We start from the raw sequence: 16,850 nt of genomic DNA, 5'->3' as shown, positions 1-16,850 counted from the left end.
ACTTCTGGGTTTGCGGCCTTCGAGAGCCGATTTGTTCAACAACTAAGCCGTTCAGGAACCAAGGTACCACTGCATTTCATTTTCTCCTCCTGACCCAAGTCAGCATTCAATACGACTAGACCAGCTGCTCATAGGGGAGAAGGAAGTCTCGTACCCTTCTGAGTTGTTTCTTTAAGCAACATTCTCTTCCTCAATTTGAAGATGGGTCTTCAGGGGTAGATGGGAGTCGTTGGGTGGGCATAGGCTCAGGGGAGGCGAGAGGTGTTGGTGCTGACAGCCCAAAGAGGACGCCCAGCTTGCATTCTCCGGGGGTTGGGATGGAAGAAGTGGAACCTAACTATTCATCCCTCTTGGGGTTCCTCTGGTAGGTTTCGGAGGAAAAGCACAGTGACCGGATCCTTCTCCAGTCGGCTTGGCGGAGATTCCTGTACTGAAGGTGAGAAGAGCTAGTGGCCCGGTTGTGGGGGTCAAGACCACTGCATTTTTTCTTCAGTCTATGAGGGGTGGGGAAAGCGAATGTTTGTGCACTAGGCAGAGACATCTGGAGGCAGGTTGGGCTACAGTCATACCTCATGTTACGTCCGCTTCATGTTACGTTCTTTCAGGTTACGTCCCGCGGTGACCCGGAAGTACCGGAAAGAGTTACTTCCGGGTTTCGCCGCTCGCAAATGCGCAAAATGACATCATGCGCAGAAGCGGCAAATCGCAACCCGCGCTTGCACAGACGCGCCACTGCGGGTTGCATTCTTTTCATGTTGTAAATGGGCCTCCAGAACGGATTCCGTTCGCAACCAGAGGTACCACTGTATATGGATCTTGGATCCAGTACAGAAATCCTTACAGTACCTACTCTGGCTCGTCTTGATGTAGGCACAGGGTAGCTTGTGGAAAGGAATACATATAAGATGTGCAATGTCTGGAGGTCCCCCCTGACTTTTGGGGCAGGGAATCTTCATTATGTGTTGCAAATAAGTAAATAGTCCAGGCTTCCAGACGTGCGCAAGACAGAGATCCAAGTTATTTTTTCTTTGGCGCTGCTGTTTCCAGTGGGTGGATGTGAATGTTTAAGGGATGAACAGAGGAGGACATGGTAAGCCTGCTTAGGAATGACACACGTCTTCCCTGAACCTCTTCCTTTCCCCATTGCAGAGGAGCTGCATGCAGAAGTGTGCTACGCAGAATGCTTGCTGCACCGGGCTGCCCTCACCTTCCTGCAGGTAAGGGGAGCTTCTCTCCACTGTAGGGCACAGGCCACCAGGGCAGCAGTTTTCAGGTGGTGGGGCAGGACACCTCGACAGGAGGTGTCCCAGTGAGAGAGGTCTTGCAGCAGGTGGAGTCAGAGGCATTTTCCTTCCTGCAGCAGAGGTTTAGCATTGCAGCCACTCACACTTCTATGTTAACTTTGTTGTGCAGGTAAGCAGCCACTTCTCTTCCTCCTTTCTCTGATGGGTTGGATTTCAGGAGGCAAATGTCTCTGGTCCATCTTCTAGTCCTCTTGTAATGACAATATATAATTAGTGCCACAATCCACAGATTCATATGTAACACAAGCCACAGACTGCATTCAAGGATTCTGTATGCTGCTTTATGGGGAAGCCAGGCAAGAGCCGGCCAACATGGAGCAATTCCCCTTCCTGTTCCCCGATCAGCTTCCACTATCCATGCCCAGTATGGGGACCCTGAAACCTTCCTGATTCTGTTGGACCCCCAGCAGCCCCAGTCATTATTCCTGGCCCAATGGTCAGGGATGATCAGAGCGGTCTTCCAACAACATCCAGAGGACCACAGGTTCTCCATTCCCAATCCATGCCAGGCTTGGGACTAATATGCCCAGGCACCCACTGCTTGTGCCTTCCCTTTACAGCGGTGACCTGCAATGGATGCTTGCATTCAGTTGTCCCGGTGGCATCACACAGACACATCAGACTTAAGGAGCTGAGGCATCTTCCTTAAGCTGAGGACTTTTCAAAATTCCTTCTCTTCTTTCAGGATGAAAATATGGTGAATTTCATAAAAGGAGGAATCAAGGTGCGTAGCAGCTACCTCATCTACAGGTGAGTTGTGGTGACAGCTGGCAGGGCTGGAACAGCAGAGCAGTATTGAATCGCAGGTAGCACAAAGCTGGGAATGAGAAGCAGCACCAGTGAAGGGTGTGAGATGAAGAAGACGGGGCAGGACAACTGGATTCCATGCCAGGTTCAGGAAGGGAGAAGTTTTTGGGACAATCTGCGCATGCAGAGAAATTCGGGTGATTCAGAATCCCTGCACCAGAATCTTTCCGCTGGTTTGCCGGGGTGGATGTGTGTAAGAAATATTCACTCCCCCCCTCTCTTCCCCCTCCATTTGAGCCTGGAATGGTACAGTCCCAAGAACATGTGATTTATCTTTGTGTTGTACGTCAGCGGAGGAACGTGTGTGAGAAAAGTCTGAGATGTAGCTACTGCTCCAGTATGCATCCCACATAGTGTCAGGAAACCACTCCCAGTTTTGGGATGCTTACACATGAGAAACTGTCTGTACCTGAGAGGAGAGGAAAGAAATGTCCACTTGCCCACTTACTTGCCAGATTAGCAATGCATGGAAATGGCCACAAGGGTCTTGGACATCTCTGGAAATCTGGGACAGCAATATCGGTGGCCATCCAGGACATGACTGCCTTGCTCGACAAGCATTTTCTAGACTGACCATTCCTGAAATGGGTGTTGGATGTTTGAATCCGGAACATAGTCCTTCTTTGCCTTAAAGCAATGTTGTGGGGAAGAGGTGCGGGTGGGAAAGAATTGTATTTCCTATTCACTCATATCCCGTGTCACAACAATGAAGTATCTTCAAACTCTGAGACTCAAGGTCAGGGTGGGTGTGGTCAAGTGGTTAGAAAAACTGTGAGCTCGGATGCCTGGGTTCCATGCTTCACTCCTGGTAGGTGAAGGTGTAATGGGGTTTTCTAAACCTTCTTACATTTGCAGGGAGCTCAACAGCTTCATCCAGCCCAATCAGCTGCCATCAAGTTCTCCTTCTCGCGCCCATCTGGAGGGAGGAGTTGCGCTGGGCATTGGTGCCTTCAACTTGGTGAGTCTACATGCGCTTCACCAGCGGTTATAAGTGTGGGAATGTTCAGGGATGCAGGAAATGATATATTGTGTGATTATATCCTTATCCAACTTGTGTTAACAATTTCCCAATTTCAGCAGAGTAAAACATTCCCCTTTATCTTAAGTTTGCAACGGCAGCGTTTGCTCAGGCTCACTTAAGCCTCTATAATAATCACTCTGGTAATTTCCTCTTATTCCCTCTTAAAATAGAAGACATGACACAGTCCTTTACAAAAGTATAAAAAGAGTTTACTCACATTCTGTTCACAATCAGATCCCAGAAGGCAGACTTAAGCTTAGTGAAGTAATATACATTTGGAATCTATCTTATAGGAAGATAGTCCCTTTCTCCTCTCTTGGCTGGGAGCCAAGAGGGCATCTTTCACTTAGTAGATGTTGCTTCTTCGAAGGAAGAGAAGAAAGAGAGAGATGGCTGCCCCTGCCCTGTGCTTTTATCATTACCTGCACAGGTGAGGCCACATCCACCTCTAGTCACATGCGGAGGAAGCCTGTCCCAGCCCAGAGGGAAACAGGAAGTTTACCTGCTGGCTGGACAAACATCCCTCCCCATGTCTAAGCATGTACGCTCTAGGAATGTTGTAATTGACTGCTCTTGTGTTTTACATCCCACAATAAGGACAGAAACTGAGGTACAAGCAGCAGCCCGTTGGAGTTAGTCAATTTTGTCTCTCTTCTCCTTCCCTCTGAAGGGAGTAGCTTCTCTGTAGTTGTTGCTGGGCTGCAGCTCCCAGCATTCCTGGCCATTGGCAGGGGCTGGTGGAAGTTGGAGTCCTAACAACATCAGGAAGGGACCACGCTGTCTGCTTCTGATGTGTCCATTTGCAAGTGGATCACACTCGAAAAGTGGAGCTTTCCACTGCTGAAGAAAGGCAAAGTCTAGGAGGAGGATTTCTCCCTACAAGTGTGTCCGTTACCATTCATGTCGATGTCTTCCTTCCACAGACGCTCTCCCTTTTCCCACCCCGGATCCTGAGACTTCTGGAATTTGCAGGGTTTTCAGGGGACAAGGTATGCCTGCCTGCCTGTGTGTGTGTTTGAAGAGGCAGAATGTGGTCTGCTAATGGACACGGTTATTTCTAGATATAAATGCTGTCATTTACCTATCTAGCTCTGTATATCTACTTCTGTGGGTAGCATCTGTCTGCGAGCTGGGGCAGAGAAAGCTCTTTCCCAGCCCTGCTTTCTGAGCTCAGTTTGCCTGGAGATCCTGTCGACGGGACCTTCTGCATGCTCTAGCACCCATCTGGCAGTTCCCTCCAACCAGGAATATATATATATATATATATATATATGCAGGTTTTGGTGTCCTCGGGTGTCTTCCCGTGTAAAAGTTGGGGTGTCTAGGCGACGTTTCGACGAGGTCTCACTCGTCATCTTCAGGCTGGTGCTTTCGGCTTCTTGTTACTGGAACAGAGCAGGATCTCAGTGTTTGAGTTCCTATAAATACTGTTGAGGAGGTGTGGTGTATAGCCTCCAATGTTCTGGGCAGAGAGGAGGTTCCCAGGCTAGTGTGCCTTTTCTTCTTTTGTTCCTTAATTACTTGAGGGATATCTTGAGTGATTTCTTGAGTGATTTCCTGAATCCCACTTAGGTGGGTCATTAGGTGTGGATTAGTTGCTAAAGCCTTCGTGTCTTGAACTCTTGAACTTTGTGAAGAGTTTTTCTGAGAAGATGGCTGTACTGCACTTGGTTGTGCTCTGGCTTGGCTTCGTGTATAGGGGCGAGCTGTGGTTTTGTGGCCTGTGCCAGCCAGAACTGTGTAGGGATTGCAGGGGGGTGCAGCATCCGGAGGTGCCACCCTGGTTTGGCTACTGGATGGTGTCTGTAATTTATCTGTGGAGAGGGTCTGGGTTTGGGTCTGGTGTGGTTGATTGGTGATGGCGTTCTGTGTGCCTCTGGATCTGGTGTCAGATTTTGTGGGGAGGGCTAATTTCCAGATGTCTGGCAAGCGGGATGTGTCGTCACGCTTGTTCATGTTGTGAGGGTGTTTCTCTATCTCGATGGCTTCCATGATTATTCTCTTGTGGTGATGTTCCATGTTAAAGAGCAATTTGGAATCTGCAAAATTAATTTCGTGTCCTGTTTCTTTCATGTGTTGGAAAAGAGAGGAAGTTTTTTCTTCTTTTTTGACGGCATTCTTGTGTTCTGCGATCCGTGCATTTATTCGTCTGTTTGTTTGTCCAATGTACGTGGCTGGGCAGACTTTGCAGGGTATTTCATAGACCCCTTGGTTTTCCAACTGAATTTTATCCTTGGGGTTTCTGAGGATATTGGCTATTTTTTGGTTGGTGCAAAAGGCTGTTTTGATATTGTGTTTATGGAGGATTTTGCTAATTTTATCTGTAGTGCCCTTGATATAAGGAAGGAGGGCTATGCCATTGTTTTCTTCTGTGTCTTGGTTTTTGGGGGGTGTTTCTTTTTGGATTAGCTTCGTAACCCTGTTTTGCTGGTATCCATTGGCAATTAACACATTTGAGAGATTCTGTAACTCAGTTGTCAAGTGGTCTTCGTCAGCCAGGCGTTTGGTTCTGGAGATGAGAGTCTTGGCTACGGAGTTTATTTGTGCAGGGTGGTGGTGTGATTGTGCATGTAAGTAGCGGTTGGTGTGTGTTTTTTTCCGGTAGATAGTGTGTCCACCACACTATCTACCGGAAAAACACCACCACCCTGCACAATCACACCACCACCCTGCACAAATAAACTCCGTAGCCAAGACTCTCATCTCCAGAACCAAACGCCTGGCTGACGAAGACCACTTGACAACTGAGTTACAGAATCTCTCAAATGTGTTAATTGCCAATGGATACCAGCAAAACAGGGTTACGAAGCTAATCCAAAAAGAAACACCCCCCAAAAACCAAGACACAGAAGAAAACAATGGCATAGCCCTCCTTCCTTATATCAAGGGCACTACAGATAAAATTAGCAAAATCCTCCATAAACACAATATCAAAACAGCCTTTTGCACCAACCAAAAAATAGCCAATATCCTCAGAAACCCCAAGGATAAAATTCAGTTGGAAAACCAAGGGGTCTATGAAATACCCTGCAAAGTCTGCCCAGCCACGTACATTGGACAAACAAACAGACGAATAAATGCACGGATCGCAGAACACAAGAATGCCGTCAAAAAAGAAGAAAAAACTTCCTCTCTTTTCCAACACATGAAAGAAACAGGACACGAAATTAATTTTGCAGATTCCAAATTGCTCTTTAACATGGAACATCACCACAAGAGAATAATCATGGAAGCCATCGAGATAGAGAAACACCCTCACAACATGAACAAGCGTGACGACACATCCCGCTTGCCAGACATCTGGAAATTAGCCCTCCCCACAAAATCTGACACCAGATCCAGAGGCACACAGAACGCCATCACCAATCAACCACACCAGACCCAAACCCAGACCCTCTCCACAGATAAATTACAGACACCATCCAGTAGCCAAACCAGGGTGGCACCTCCGGATGCTGCACCCCCCTGCAATCCCTACACAGTTCTGGCTGGCACAGGCCACAAAACCACAGCTCGCCCCTATACACGAAGCCAAGCCAGAGCACAACCAAGTGCAGTACAGCCATCTTCTCAGAAAAACTCTTCACAAAGTTCAAGAGTTCAAGACACGAAGGCTTTAGCAACTAATCCACACCTAATGACCCACCTAAGTGGGATTCAGGAAATCACTCAAGAAATCACTCAAGATATCCCTCAAGTAATTAAGGAACAAAAGAAGAAAAGGCACACTAGCCTGGGAACCTCCTCTCTGCCCAGAACATTGGAGGCTATACACCACACCTCCTCAACAGTATTTATAGGAACTCAAACACTGAGATCCTGCTCTGTTCCAGTAACAAGAAGCCGAAAGCACCAGCCTGAAGATGACGAGTGAGACCTCGTCGAAACGTCGCCTAGACACCCCAACTTTTACACGGGAAGACACCCGAGGACACCAAAACCTGCATATATATATATATATATATATGCACTTAAGATGTGAAGAGGCTTTTCTAGGGATCAAGGCAATTATTTCTTCCTTCCTCTAATGTAACTGTAGACCAGGGGTCAACAAACTTTTTCAGCAGGGGGCCAGTCCACTGTCCCTCAGACCTTGTGGGGGTCCGGACTATATTTGGGGGGGGGGGGAAATGAACGAATTCCTATGCCCCACAAATAACCCAGAGATGCATTTTAAATAAAAGGACACATTCTACTCACATAAAAACACCAGGCAGGCCCTACAAATAACCCAGAGATGCATTTTAAATAAAAGGACACATTCTACTCATTATAAAACACGTTGATCCCCAGACCATCTGCGGGCCGGATTTAGAAGGCGATTGGGCCGGATCCGGCCCCCGGGCCTTAGTTTGCCTACTCATGGTGCAGACCAGGCATGTCCAACAGGTAGATCGTGATCTACTGGTAGTTCACTGGACGTCTGTGGTAGATCACTGGTAGATCACTGGCTCCTCCCAAAGAAGCCCAAGGAATTTGGCTCCCCTAGACATTTTAGCCCTGCAGCCCATAAAAGAAACCTCAGCAACAACTTTGACCTAAACCCCTAAAGAACGGGCCTTCCTCTTCCCCAAGAAAAGCTCAACAACGTTGACCTGAACCCCTAAAAAACAGGGCTTTCCTTCCTAAAAAAAATCAACAACTTTGACCTGAACCCCAAAAAAGGGGGTAGATCACTGCCAGTTTTTAACTCTGTGAGTAGATTGCAGTCTATTGGGAGGTGGCCACCTCTGGTGAAGACAATACCATCCAGCTATTGTTGGACTAAAAGTCCCACCATCCCTGGCGATTAGCTGGCTGGGATTGACAGGAGCTGGTGTCTGACATCTGGAGGCTACCTCATTTGCCTAATCCAAGCCCCACCTTACTTTTATTTCTTCTTCCCCACCAGGATTACGGCCTGCAGCAGCTGCATCAGGGGGCCACCACAGCCAACCTGAGGGCTTTGCTTTGTACAATGTTGCTCCTCTGCTACTACACCTTCCTTACCTTCGTCTTAGGTAAAGTCTTCTCTCCACCTTTGGGAAGCAGAATAGAAAATGGCGGCCTATAATTGAGTTGGCAACAGTAAGGCAGGGAAACTAGGGCCCCTTTCCCCCATTTGGGGGCTTTTATTCCATGACCTGCTTAGGGTCTGTCCTTCGGCTCAGTATCTGCTCAGATGGAAGGTCTCCTGCCACGACTGGCTTATGCCACTTCATTGGGGTCTATGGGAATTCTTCTGATTATAGAACTTGGTTTGTGGGGGGAACTGAAGGAGGGCCCTGAGGCGGGTGAGAGGAGGGGAGGGAGGGAGGGTGCAGAATTCAGATCCTTCTGATATTGACTGAACTGGGCTGGAGATGTGTTGTGGTTAAGTATGAGCTGCAAAGTCCTCTGCTCAAGGTTCCTTTCAGCCATGAGCTTGCTAGAGTTGGCCTAACAGCTTGAAATCACCAAATGGGAGAGAGATGTCTCCCCTGCAAGAGAAGCTGGAGCAAATCGTTTGGTGGTGCAAAATATTGTGGTGGTGCAAAATATTGTGAGCTTGCTCTGCTTAGGGACATCAGGGGAGAGGGTGCCCTTTGGGAAGATGCTTAACGCCACCCCCTTTCTGTGCCCCCACCAGGGATTGGTGAAGACAATTTTACAGAGGCTGAGGCCCTTCTGAGTCCGTACCTCGCCCGCTACCCTAAGGTAAGGCACTGTGCGGATGATTTGCAAAGTGATGCAGGCTTTACAGGCACTCACCTGATACCTGTGCAGTCACCTGTGCTCCTCACTGGAGATCTATAAAGAAGCACCCCTTGCCTAATGTTCCTAAGAGGGACCAGTTAGGCTTTACCTGCCCCACTTTGAGGCAGTGGTGTGGTGCTCAAATTACAGTGGGGCTGGGGCACAATTCCCTTTTGCGGCAGCCCCCTTATCTACTATTACCAGAAGGCTAGAAGGTGACCTGTGAATTGGCTAAAGTTGAGTGCGGTGGTGGAGCTGGTGGCTTTTATTAAGGACTGCCCTCCTTCTTCCCGCCCCCTCCCACCTCAAACTGGAGCACTTCTGCAGCAGACAGCATGCCTTCTGGTTCAGGGTTTTTGCCATATTAAGATTGCGCTCTTTTTCTCTCTTCCCGTCCCTGTCTCTGTGCCCCGTGTCTTTTTCAAGACTCAGGCTGACTCTGCATAAGCAGCGGAATGGATTGGTAGAATGGACTGTGCCATTTCGGACCGCAGGTGGGGGATCTTTTTTGTTTTTCGTTTCCCTCCCCTAAATTCTCCCTTGGATATACGTCTCCTTGTGGGCAGAAACCTAGCACACCAGGGAGGGAAATGGGATTAGAACATTTGCCTGCAATGTGCTGGCTTTCTTCTTGAAATGCATTCAGATAAATGGGATGCATTCTAAAATGGCCCCCGCAGTCTTAAGCGGCTGCTTCCCATCTTTGAGACTCTACCACATCATTCTGCTGCATGTGCAGACCAGGCCGGCACCCTCTGTTGTGACTGGGGTGGGGTGGGGGTTTCAATCTCTTGGATTTCTGCTACTAGGCTTTGCAGGAGCCCCTGTGCCTGGGACAGCATTTGTGCCCTACTCTGGTGTTGCGCGAGGCAGATCCAAAGCACCAGGCATGGTGCTTAGAGTTGGGTGGCGGTCTCTCAAAACTCTCCCGCCTTTTGACTGCTGCGTTGAGGGAGAAACCTAATCTTCTCAGCCTCAGAAGGCCTCAGGGTCTTAAGACCATGGTCCTAGGCCCTCAGAGATGCTGTAGGAAACACCTGGTGGGTTCTTCTCTGCCCTTATAAGTGGGTTGAAGCTGGGTGCAGGGCAGGGAGTCAGGTGAAGACAGGAACAGGCTTGCAAGGAGGGAGCCAGGGCAGGTCAGGAGCTCAGGCAGGAAAGTAGGACAGGGTTCAGGCAGGAACTAGCAACCAACAATGTTGCTCCCGCAACTTGGGACTGGGGCCAGCCGGCTTTTATCTGCCCCGAGGCCTAGGGCGGCCCCAATCCTCTGGTGACTCACCTCTCCTGGCCTGGAGGCGAGCACTCCTCCTGCGGGAACTTAGTTTCTTTTGCCTCTCTGCCCTGAGCCTCTGCAGCTCAGGAGAGGCTGGAGGGTTACCGGGACCCAGAGGCAACCTCAGCTTCCCCTGACGGGGCTGAGAGTGGAGCACCTGCAGGCAATGGGTCTTCCATCACCTCAGAAGCCAGAGCAGACTCAGCTGATGCCTGCACCTGAGGATCCAGCACAGGTGAGGACCCTTCAGGCTCATGCCCCAGCCCCTGCTCAGCTGGTTCTGGAGGCGGGGAATCCTGTGCAGGCTGGGATCCCTCAGGTTCAGCATCCAAGTCCGAATCCCAGGCCATCACATATTGTGTGTGTGTGTGTATGAATGAATTAATTGAGGAGTCTGAGCTTCACATGCCTTGTGGCTCCCTGTCTTTCATGTCTGAGTCCTCTTTCTCTCACCTTGCAGAGTGCCATTTTCTTATTCTTCGCCGGGAGGATAGAGGAGATCAAAGGCAACATCAATGAGGTGAGAGGTGGCCGCACACATTCTTACACCACCACATCACAGCTCCCCCATGGCGAAAGGCTGGGAGTTTTGCTTCCAGTATAAAGCCCTTCCCACTGTGCTTGCTAGTGAAAATACTGAGCTGCTGCTGCTGCTACCCTTCACCTCCTTTCTGGACTAACCTGGGCTTGGCCTCTCCATCTCTGCCCAGGCCATCGAGAAGTTTGAAGAAGGCTGCTCAGCCCAGCAGGCCTGGAAGCAGTTTCACCATATGTGCTACTGGGAGCTGATGTGGTGCTTTGCCTACAAAGGAATGTGGAAGATGGCCTACTTCTATGCAGACCTCCTGAGCAAGGAGAATCGCTGGTCCAAGGTGCGAAATGCGAACAGGAGGTTAATGAGGAGCGGGACAGAGGAGTTGTTGTTCCCTGCAGGGTTTCCTTTGAGATAGACCTCAGTTCTGGAAAGTGGGAGACTTTTCCCTGCTTCAAATAAGAAGAGAGCACTGAGGCTAGGTGCCTTCTTCTGATACTAGCTGATCCACAGGGTTCTGGGCACCTTTACAGCCAAAGTAGCAGAACTTCCAGTAACTTCAGGTGGCAGACCTTGGAACTGCAATGCCTGTGTGAGTCATTGCCTGGGAATACTTCTTCTTACCCTTTTAATATACAATTAGCCCAGCTAAGAATATTTTGCAGCTGTGCTATGGGACTGGAGTTGCACCCTGTTCAATGCGGCAAGGGACCCTGTAGGCCTCACTTTGTTAAAACTATCACTAGCATGAATGGCTGCTAGGAGACCTTGTGCCGCCAGGCTGGCTTTGCCTTTTATATCAAGCTCTGAGTGTGTGATCTGCTTCACAGTTTTTCTCCCTCTCTTCCCTCATGCATTGCAAGGCCCACTCAGATTCAGCCTCTGATGACTAAAGCCAATTTTCTGCCTGCCAGGCTCTCAATCCTACCCCTTACTTTCTGAATGAGGTCAGAATCCATCATCATTAGTCACTATGGCCAGATGACATGCATCTGGGGTTAGGTGTTTTCCAGGCACTCTTGAACAATGGAATCTATTTTGTGTTGCTCTTGCTATATGCCCCTCCAAGCTCTTGAAACTTCCCAAATGCCTAGTTTGTGAGTGGCCAATGCTGGGTTATGTCTGCAGCTGAAGGGACTTCCCTATGTGCTTTCCTTTCCCTTTTCCAGCTCAGAAGTGTCTTCTGTCTTCTTCCCCTGGGCGGCATTTTTCCATCTCCGCCAAGCTAAGCAGTTGGCTCCTTACCTCTCTCGCCCTGACCTAGCCACTGTGATCCACGCGACGGTCACCTCCAGACTGGATTATTGTAACTCGCTCTACGTGGGGCTGCCCTTGAGACTGACCCAGAAACTCCAGCGGGTGCAGAATGCTGCAGCGAGACTCCTTATGGGGTCTTCGCTGCGAGATCACATTCACCCGGTGCTATACCAGCTGCACTGGCTCCCGGTGGAGTACAGGATCAGGTTTAAGGTGCTGGTTTTAACCTTTAAAGCCCTATACGGCCTAGGACCCTCGTACCTACGGGACCGCCTCTCCTGGTATGCCCCACAGAGAAACTTACGGTCTTCAAATAAAAACATCTTGAAGGTCCCAGGCCACAGAGAAGTTAGGCTGGCCTCAACTAGAGCCAGGGCTTTTTCGGCCGTGGCTCCGATCTGGTGGAACACTCTGTCACAAGAGACCAGGGCCCTGCGGGACTTAACATCTTTCCGCAGGGCCTGCAAGACAGAACTGTTCCACCAGGCCTTTGGCCAGGGCACAGCCTGACTCCCTCCATTGGCAATCTTCGCAGAGCTCTGGCCCAATGGTTGCCAGTGGCTTGAATTAATTAATTTTATAATGAATGATTTTAAAGTGTTGTTTGTGCTGTTTTACTGTTGTTAGCCGCCCTGAGCCCGGCTTCGGCTGGGGAGGGCCGGATATAAATAAAATTTATTATTATTATTACTCACAATGATTCCCAGGCTGTTAAACTCCCCAAAGCAAACCTGCTGCTGCTGTTCTCCCTCCCTCTCACCACCTTGCTCTGTCCCTGGTTGGACTTCTTCCCTTCTTTATACCCTCCTTGTCTCCCTACAGGCAATGTATGTGTACATGAAAGCTGCCTTCCTTAGCATGCTGCCTCCAGAGGAACCGCGGCCTTTTGGTGAGGATGAGGTTGAGCTCTTCAGGTAAAAGCCCCCCTTTGTGTCACACACTAGCACTTATTGAGGGAGGGACAATGTGGGCTGAGTAAGGTGTTAGCAACTAGAGTACCCCTGGTCTAGGAGCCCCAGTTCTGCAAGTGTTTTGCCAGAATATTTGCTGTGCAGAAATAACAGCAGTATTACTGGAGGACTGTTGTGTGATTGGCGCCTACCTGAATGGCTGCAAGCTGTGGATGAGGTTTGCTGCCTGCCAGCAGGCAGGCTCCTTGAGCGAGCGTAGCCAGAGTCCCTGAAAGGTGTATGAAGCACTTCTGGGAGCACAGAGTCTCTCTCTTCGGCTTCCCTGTTGGAACGAAGCTGCAGTGAGGCTCTCCACCTGTCTTTCCCTTGCAGGCAAGTTTCCTCCTTCAAGCAGAAGATCGCAGGGAAGTCTCCACCCACAGAGAAGTTCGCCATCCGCAAAGCAAGGCGCTACAAAGCGAGCGAACATGTTCCTCTGCCTGTGCCAGCCCTGGTAAGGGTGGAGATGCATGACCTCTCTACGTTTGTGGGCATGGGTGCGAGAGATGTCATGGTTTCAAGCAAATGGAAAACCTTTTCATGACCATGCTCTCATTGCCAGTTTTATTTTTTAATATACATTTTTTAATTAAATTTTCTAAATTACATTTCAAAATAGTCATTTAAACAACCTTAAATCAATGACTTCCTTTCTTCTCTTTCCGTTGTTCAATTTGCATCCCATACATCCCTGCATATTTTGCATGAACTAAACCATTCAGTAATCCAATGTTAACATCCATCAAATCTTATTTACACTGTTGAATTTATCTTAATGCTACCAGCATTTTAAATGAACACAAATTTCACCTATATACTCAGTAAACATTTTTAAATGTGCATTCTTCTTATTCTATATGTTAAATCTGCAAGCTGTGCATCTCATTGCTAGTTTTAAATTGGTCCAGGGGCTGCACATAGAAATGAAAAGAAAGAGGTGTGCATTTTCCTCTCATAAATTCTGATGCAGAAAACATATTTGCTACGCTCTCACATCTGAGGAACATTGTGTCCTCCCACACCCGTCGATTTGTGTGCATCTAGTTGCACACAGTGGGACACAGGTGGCGCTGTGGGTAAAACCTCAGCGCCTAGGACTTGCCGATCGCATGGTCAGCGGTTCGAATCCCTGTAGCGGGGTGCGCTCCCGTCGTTCGGTCCTAGCGCCTGCCAACCTAGCAGTTCGAAAGCACCTCCGGGTGCAAGTAGATAAATAGGGACCGCTTACCAGCGGGAAGGTAAACGGCGTTCTGTGTGCGGCTCTGGCTCGCCAGATGCAGCTTGTCACGCTGGCCATGTGACCCGGAAGTGTCTGCGGACAGCGCTGGCTCCTGGCCTATAGAGTGAGATGAGCGCACAACCCTAGAGTCTGGCAAGACTGGCCCGTACGGGCAGGGGTACCTTTACCTTTACCTAGTTGCACACAAGAGATGCATGTACGAGTCTCAAGAAGCAAGAAGCTTCTATCTTCTTCCCCTGGGCTGGCAAAAATAGTTTGATGAGAAAGGAGGTGATGTGGCCTCTGTCTCTCCCCTCTCCCCACCTCCGTCCCAAATCCCTGCTATCATCACCCTGCCCTACCTGTGCTTTTCGCTCCCAGGAGATGATGTATATGTGGAATGGATTCACCGTCCTGGGCAAGCGCCAGGAACTGCTCAAGGGGACTCTAGAGACTCTGACACAGGCTGAGAAGCTGCTACAGAAAGCACCAGGTAACACACTGGTTTCACGAAAGTGGCAAAGTGTGGGTGGGCACACAGAGCTGCTAGAATAGCAACTTATGTTCTGGAACGCATGCAAAAAATAGAAGTTGCATATCCTAATATCTAGGCACAATATTTAGAGGGGTAAATAATATAAGTAGTAATAGGATTTTGGGGCAAGGTGGTCAGGGGCTGGATCTAGACAGATCAAAGAAGCATTTCAGTTTAAAGCATTGTTAATTTAAAACAGGGAAAACAGGCAGAGAAAAACAGGACTCCGCATTGCCATCTGGTGGCACGATGTTATATATTGCACATACAACATACCGTATATGTTATAATTTATAAGTATATAAATTGCTTTTTCTTTACTGTACCAGTCCAGCTGATTGCAGGGACGAAATGACATGCTAAAAGTTTGGGAAATATTGATAACCTCTTTTAGTTTTCAAATCCTTGTCAGAAACTTGGCAGAATTTATTTGAAACCATGAGAAGGCAAGGTCACAATATTTTGTACTGGACTTCAAAGTTACAATTCCTTGATCCTGGGAAATAATATTTGGAGCTTAGATGCCTTCCTTTTCTGGCCTGTTTTTTTACAAAGTGTCTGTTCCGGCTCACAAGTAAACTGGGCAGGGAAATCCATGTAAGCAGGGAAACAGGGAAAGTTTTCCTTCCTAGTTGTAGGGTTCAGAACGAAAGAAGTGTCTGCTGACCAATAATCTGAATGCATATGAACTGCCAACTGCTCCGAGAGCCAGTGTGGTGTAATGGTTAAGAGCGGTGGACTCGTAATCTGGTGAACCGGGTTCGCTTCCCCGCTCCTCCACATGCAGCTGCTGGGTGACCTTGGGCCAGTCACACTTCTCTGAAGTCTCTCAGCCCCACTCACCTCACAGAGTGTTTGTTGTGGGGGAGGAAGGGAAAGGAGAATGTTAGCCGCTTTGAGACTCCTGAAGGGGAGTGAAAGGCGGCATATCAAATCCAAACTCTTCTTCTCCTCAAGTGTGGAGTTGGGGGCAGCAGCAACTGCTTAGCCTGGTTCACCTCTCTTTTTGCCGTTTTTCTTCCTATTCTTCCCCATTACCTTCAGCCAGTGAGTACCAGGTGGATGACCGGTGTCTTGTGCTACTTCTCAAAGGCCTGGTCCTCAAGCACTTGCACAGTTCGGCTGAAGCAGAGGCTTGCTTCAGTGCTGTCCATGGCAGGTGAGATTCCCAAGAGTTTCCAGTCTATTTGGAGGAGAATATGGGTTTTTCTTTAATGAGCTGGGCTTCCCCCAAAGTAAGGATCATTCCGCCTGGCACAGAAAGAGGGCTTCATGCTTCCTCTCCTCAGGCCTCACCACCCTTTAGATGGCTGAAAGTAATTAGATGCTCCTCAAGGAATAAGTTGCTTCCCATTCTACCTACAATCCTCTGCAAACACAACAATCTGGTTCCCATTTGTGTTCCACCTCTTATTAGTTCATATATGTTCATTCCATTCCAATACCTCTTTCCATATCAACCTACCCAGACCCTGATATCATCTTATGAGGCCTTCTTTCGTGTGCCTCCTCCTGGAGAGGTCCAGAGGTTGGCAACACGAGAACGGGGCCTTCTCTGCAGTGGCTCCCCATCTGCGGAATGCTCTCCCCAGGGAAGTTCACCTGATGCCTTCATTATACACTTTAGGTGCCAGGCAAAAACGTTCCTTTTTAACCAGGCCTTTGGTTGGACTGATTTACATCCCATGCCCTTTTAAAATTGTCTTTTGGGGGGGCTATTGTTTTTATTTTTATTATGTATTTTGTGGTTTTATATCTTGATTTTATTCTGTGGACCGCCCTGAGACCTCCGGGTATAGGGCAGTATATAAATTCAATAAATCAAATAAATCAAGGCCAAGTAGACCTTCGCCCTAAACCCAGCTGCTTTTCAAGCCCATGTTTGCCTCCCTGTCTGCAGTGAGAAGAGGATCCGGTATGATCACTACTTGGTACCCAATGCACTACTGGAGTTGAGTCTCCTCTATGTGGCGCAAGGCCGTAATGAAGAGGCTGTGCAGCTGCTTCGTCGGGCGAAGTAAGTGAGCCCCCGGTTTATTCCACAATGCTTGGCTTTAAGGAAGAGAGCAAAAGCTTCCTCTGAAGCTCTTGCTACCTTGTAATGTACAGGTGAAACTCGAAAAATTAGAATATCGTGGATTGAATAGCTACTGCACCTTTTCCCAATATTCTAATTTTCTGAGATTGTTAATTTGGGGTTTTCATCAGCTGTATGCCATAATCATCACAATTAC

The 16,850-nt window shown here is 48.6% G+C and overlaps 1 protein-coding gene and 1 long non-coding RNA gene across 10 annotated transcripts in view; one reads left to right on the top strand and one right to left on the bottom strand.

The window, feature by feature from the left end:
* LOC310667491 (tetratricopeptide repeat protein 39A-like) overlaps nt 1-16,850 on the top strand; it is a 39,158-nt gene that overhangs the window by 19,433 nt on the left and 2,875 nt on the right. For 8 of the 9 annotated variants that reach the window (XM_083420009.1, XM_083420008.1, XM_083420007.1 and 5 more), the window contains exons 4-17: nt 369-436; nt 1,150-1,217; nt 1,990-2,054; nt 2,967-3,069; nt 4,056-4,121; nt 8,024-8,132; nt 8,741-8,808; nt 10,584-10,643; nt 10,834-10,995; nt 12,735-12,826; nt 13,196-13,316; nt 14,463-14,574; nt 15,661-15,775; nt 16,517-16,633. In XM_083420009.1, coding sequence (XP_083276135.1) covers nt 369-436; nt 1,150-1,217; nt 1,990-2,054; nt 2,967-3,069; nt 4,056-4,121; nt 8,024-8,132; nt 8,741-8,808; nt 10,584-10,643; nt 10,834-10,995; nt 12,735-12,826; nt 13,196-13,316; nt 14,463-14,574; nt 15,661-15,775; nt 16,517-16,633 — 1,326 coding nt within the window. The remainder of the gene's footprint in view (nt 1-368; nt 437-1,149; nt 1,218-1,989; nt 2,055-2,966; nt 3,070-4,055; nt 4,122-8,023; nt 8,133-8,740; nt 8,809-10,583; nt 10,644-10,833; nt 10,996-12,734; nt 12,827-13,195; nt 13,317-14,462; nt 14,575-15,660; nt 15,776-16,516; nt 16,634-16,850) is intronic. The other variant, XR_014506292.1, reaches the window with a different exon arrangement.
* Nucleotides 13,536-14,464, bottom strand: LOC310667935. Its single transcript, XR_014506450.1, has 2 exons — nt 14,276-14,464; nt 13,536-13,902 (listed from the first exon to the last, which is right to left on the bottom strand). It is a non-coding gene; the product is annotated as an uncharacterized lncRNA (long non-coding RNA).

Source organism: Podarcis tiliguerta (genome assembly GCF_965153285.1).
Source record: "Podarcis tiliguerta genome assembly, chromosome: 17".
NCBI lineage: Eukaryota > Metazoa > Chordata > Lepidosauria > Squamata > Lacertidae > Podarcis > Podarcis tiliguerta.
The sequence above is the reverse complement of the archived record's forward strand: the minus strand, read 5'-3'. Positions and strand labels throughout refer to the sequence as shown.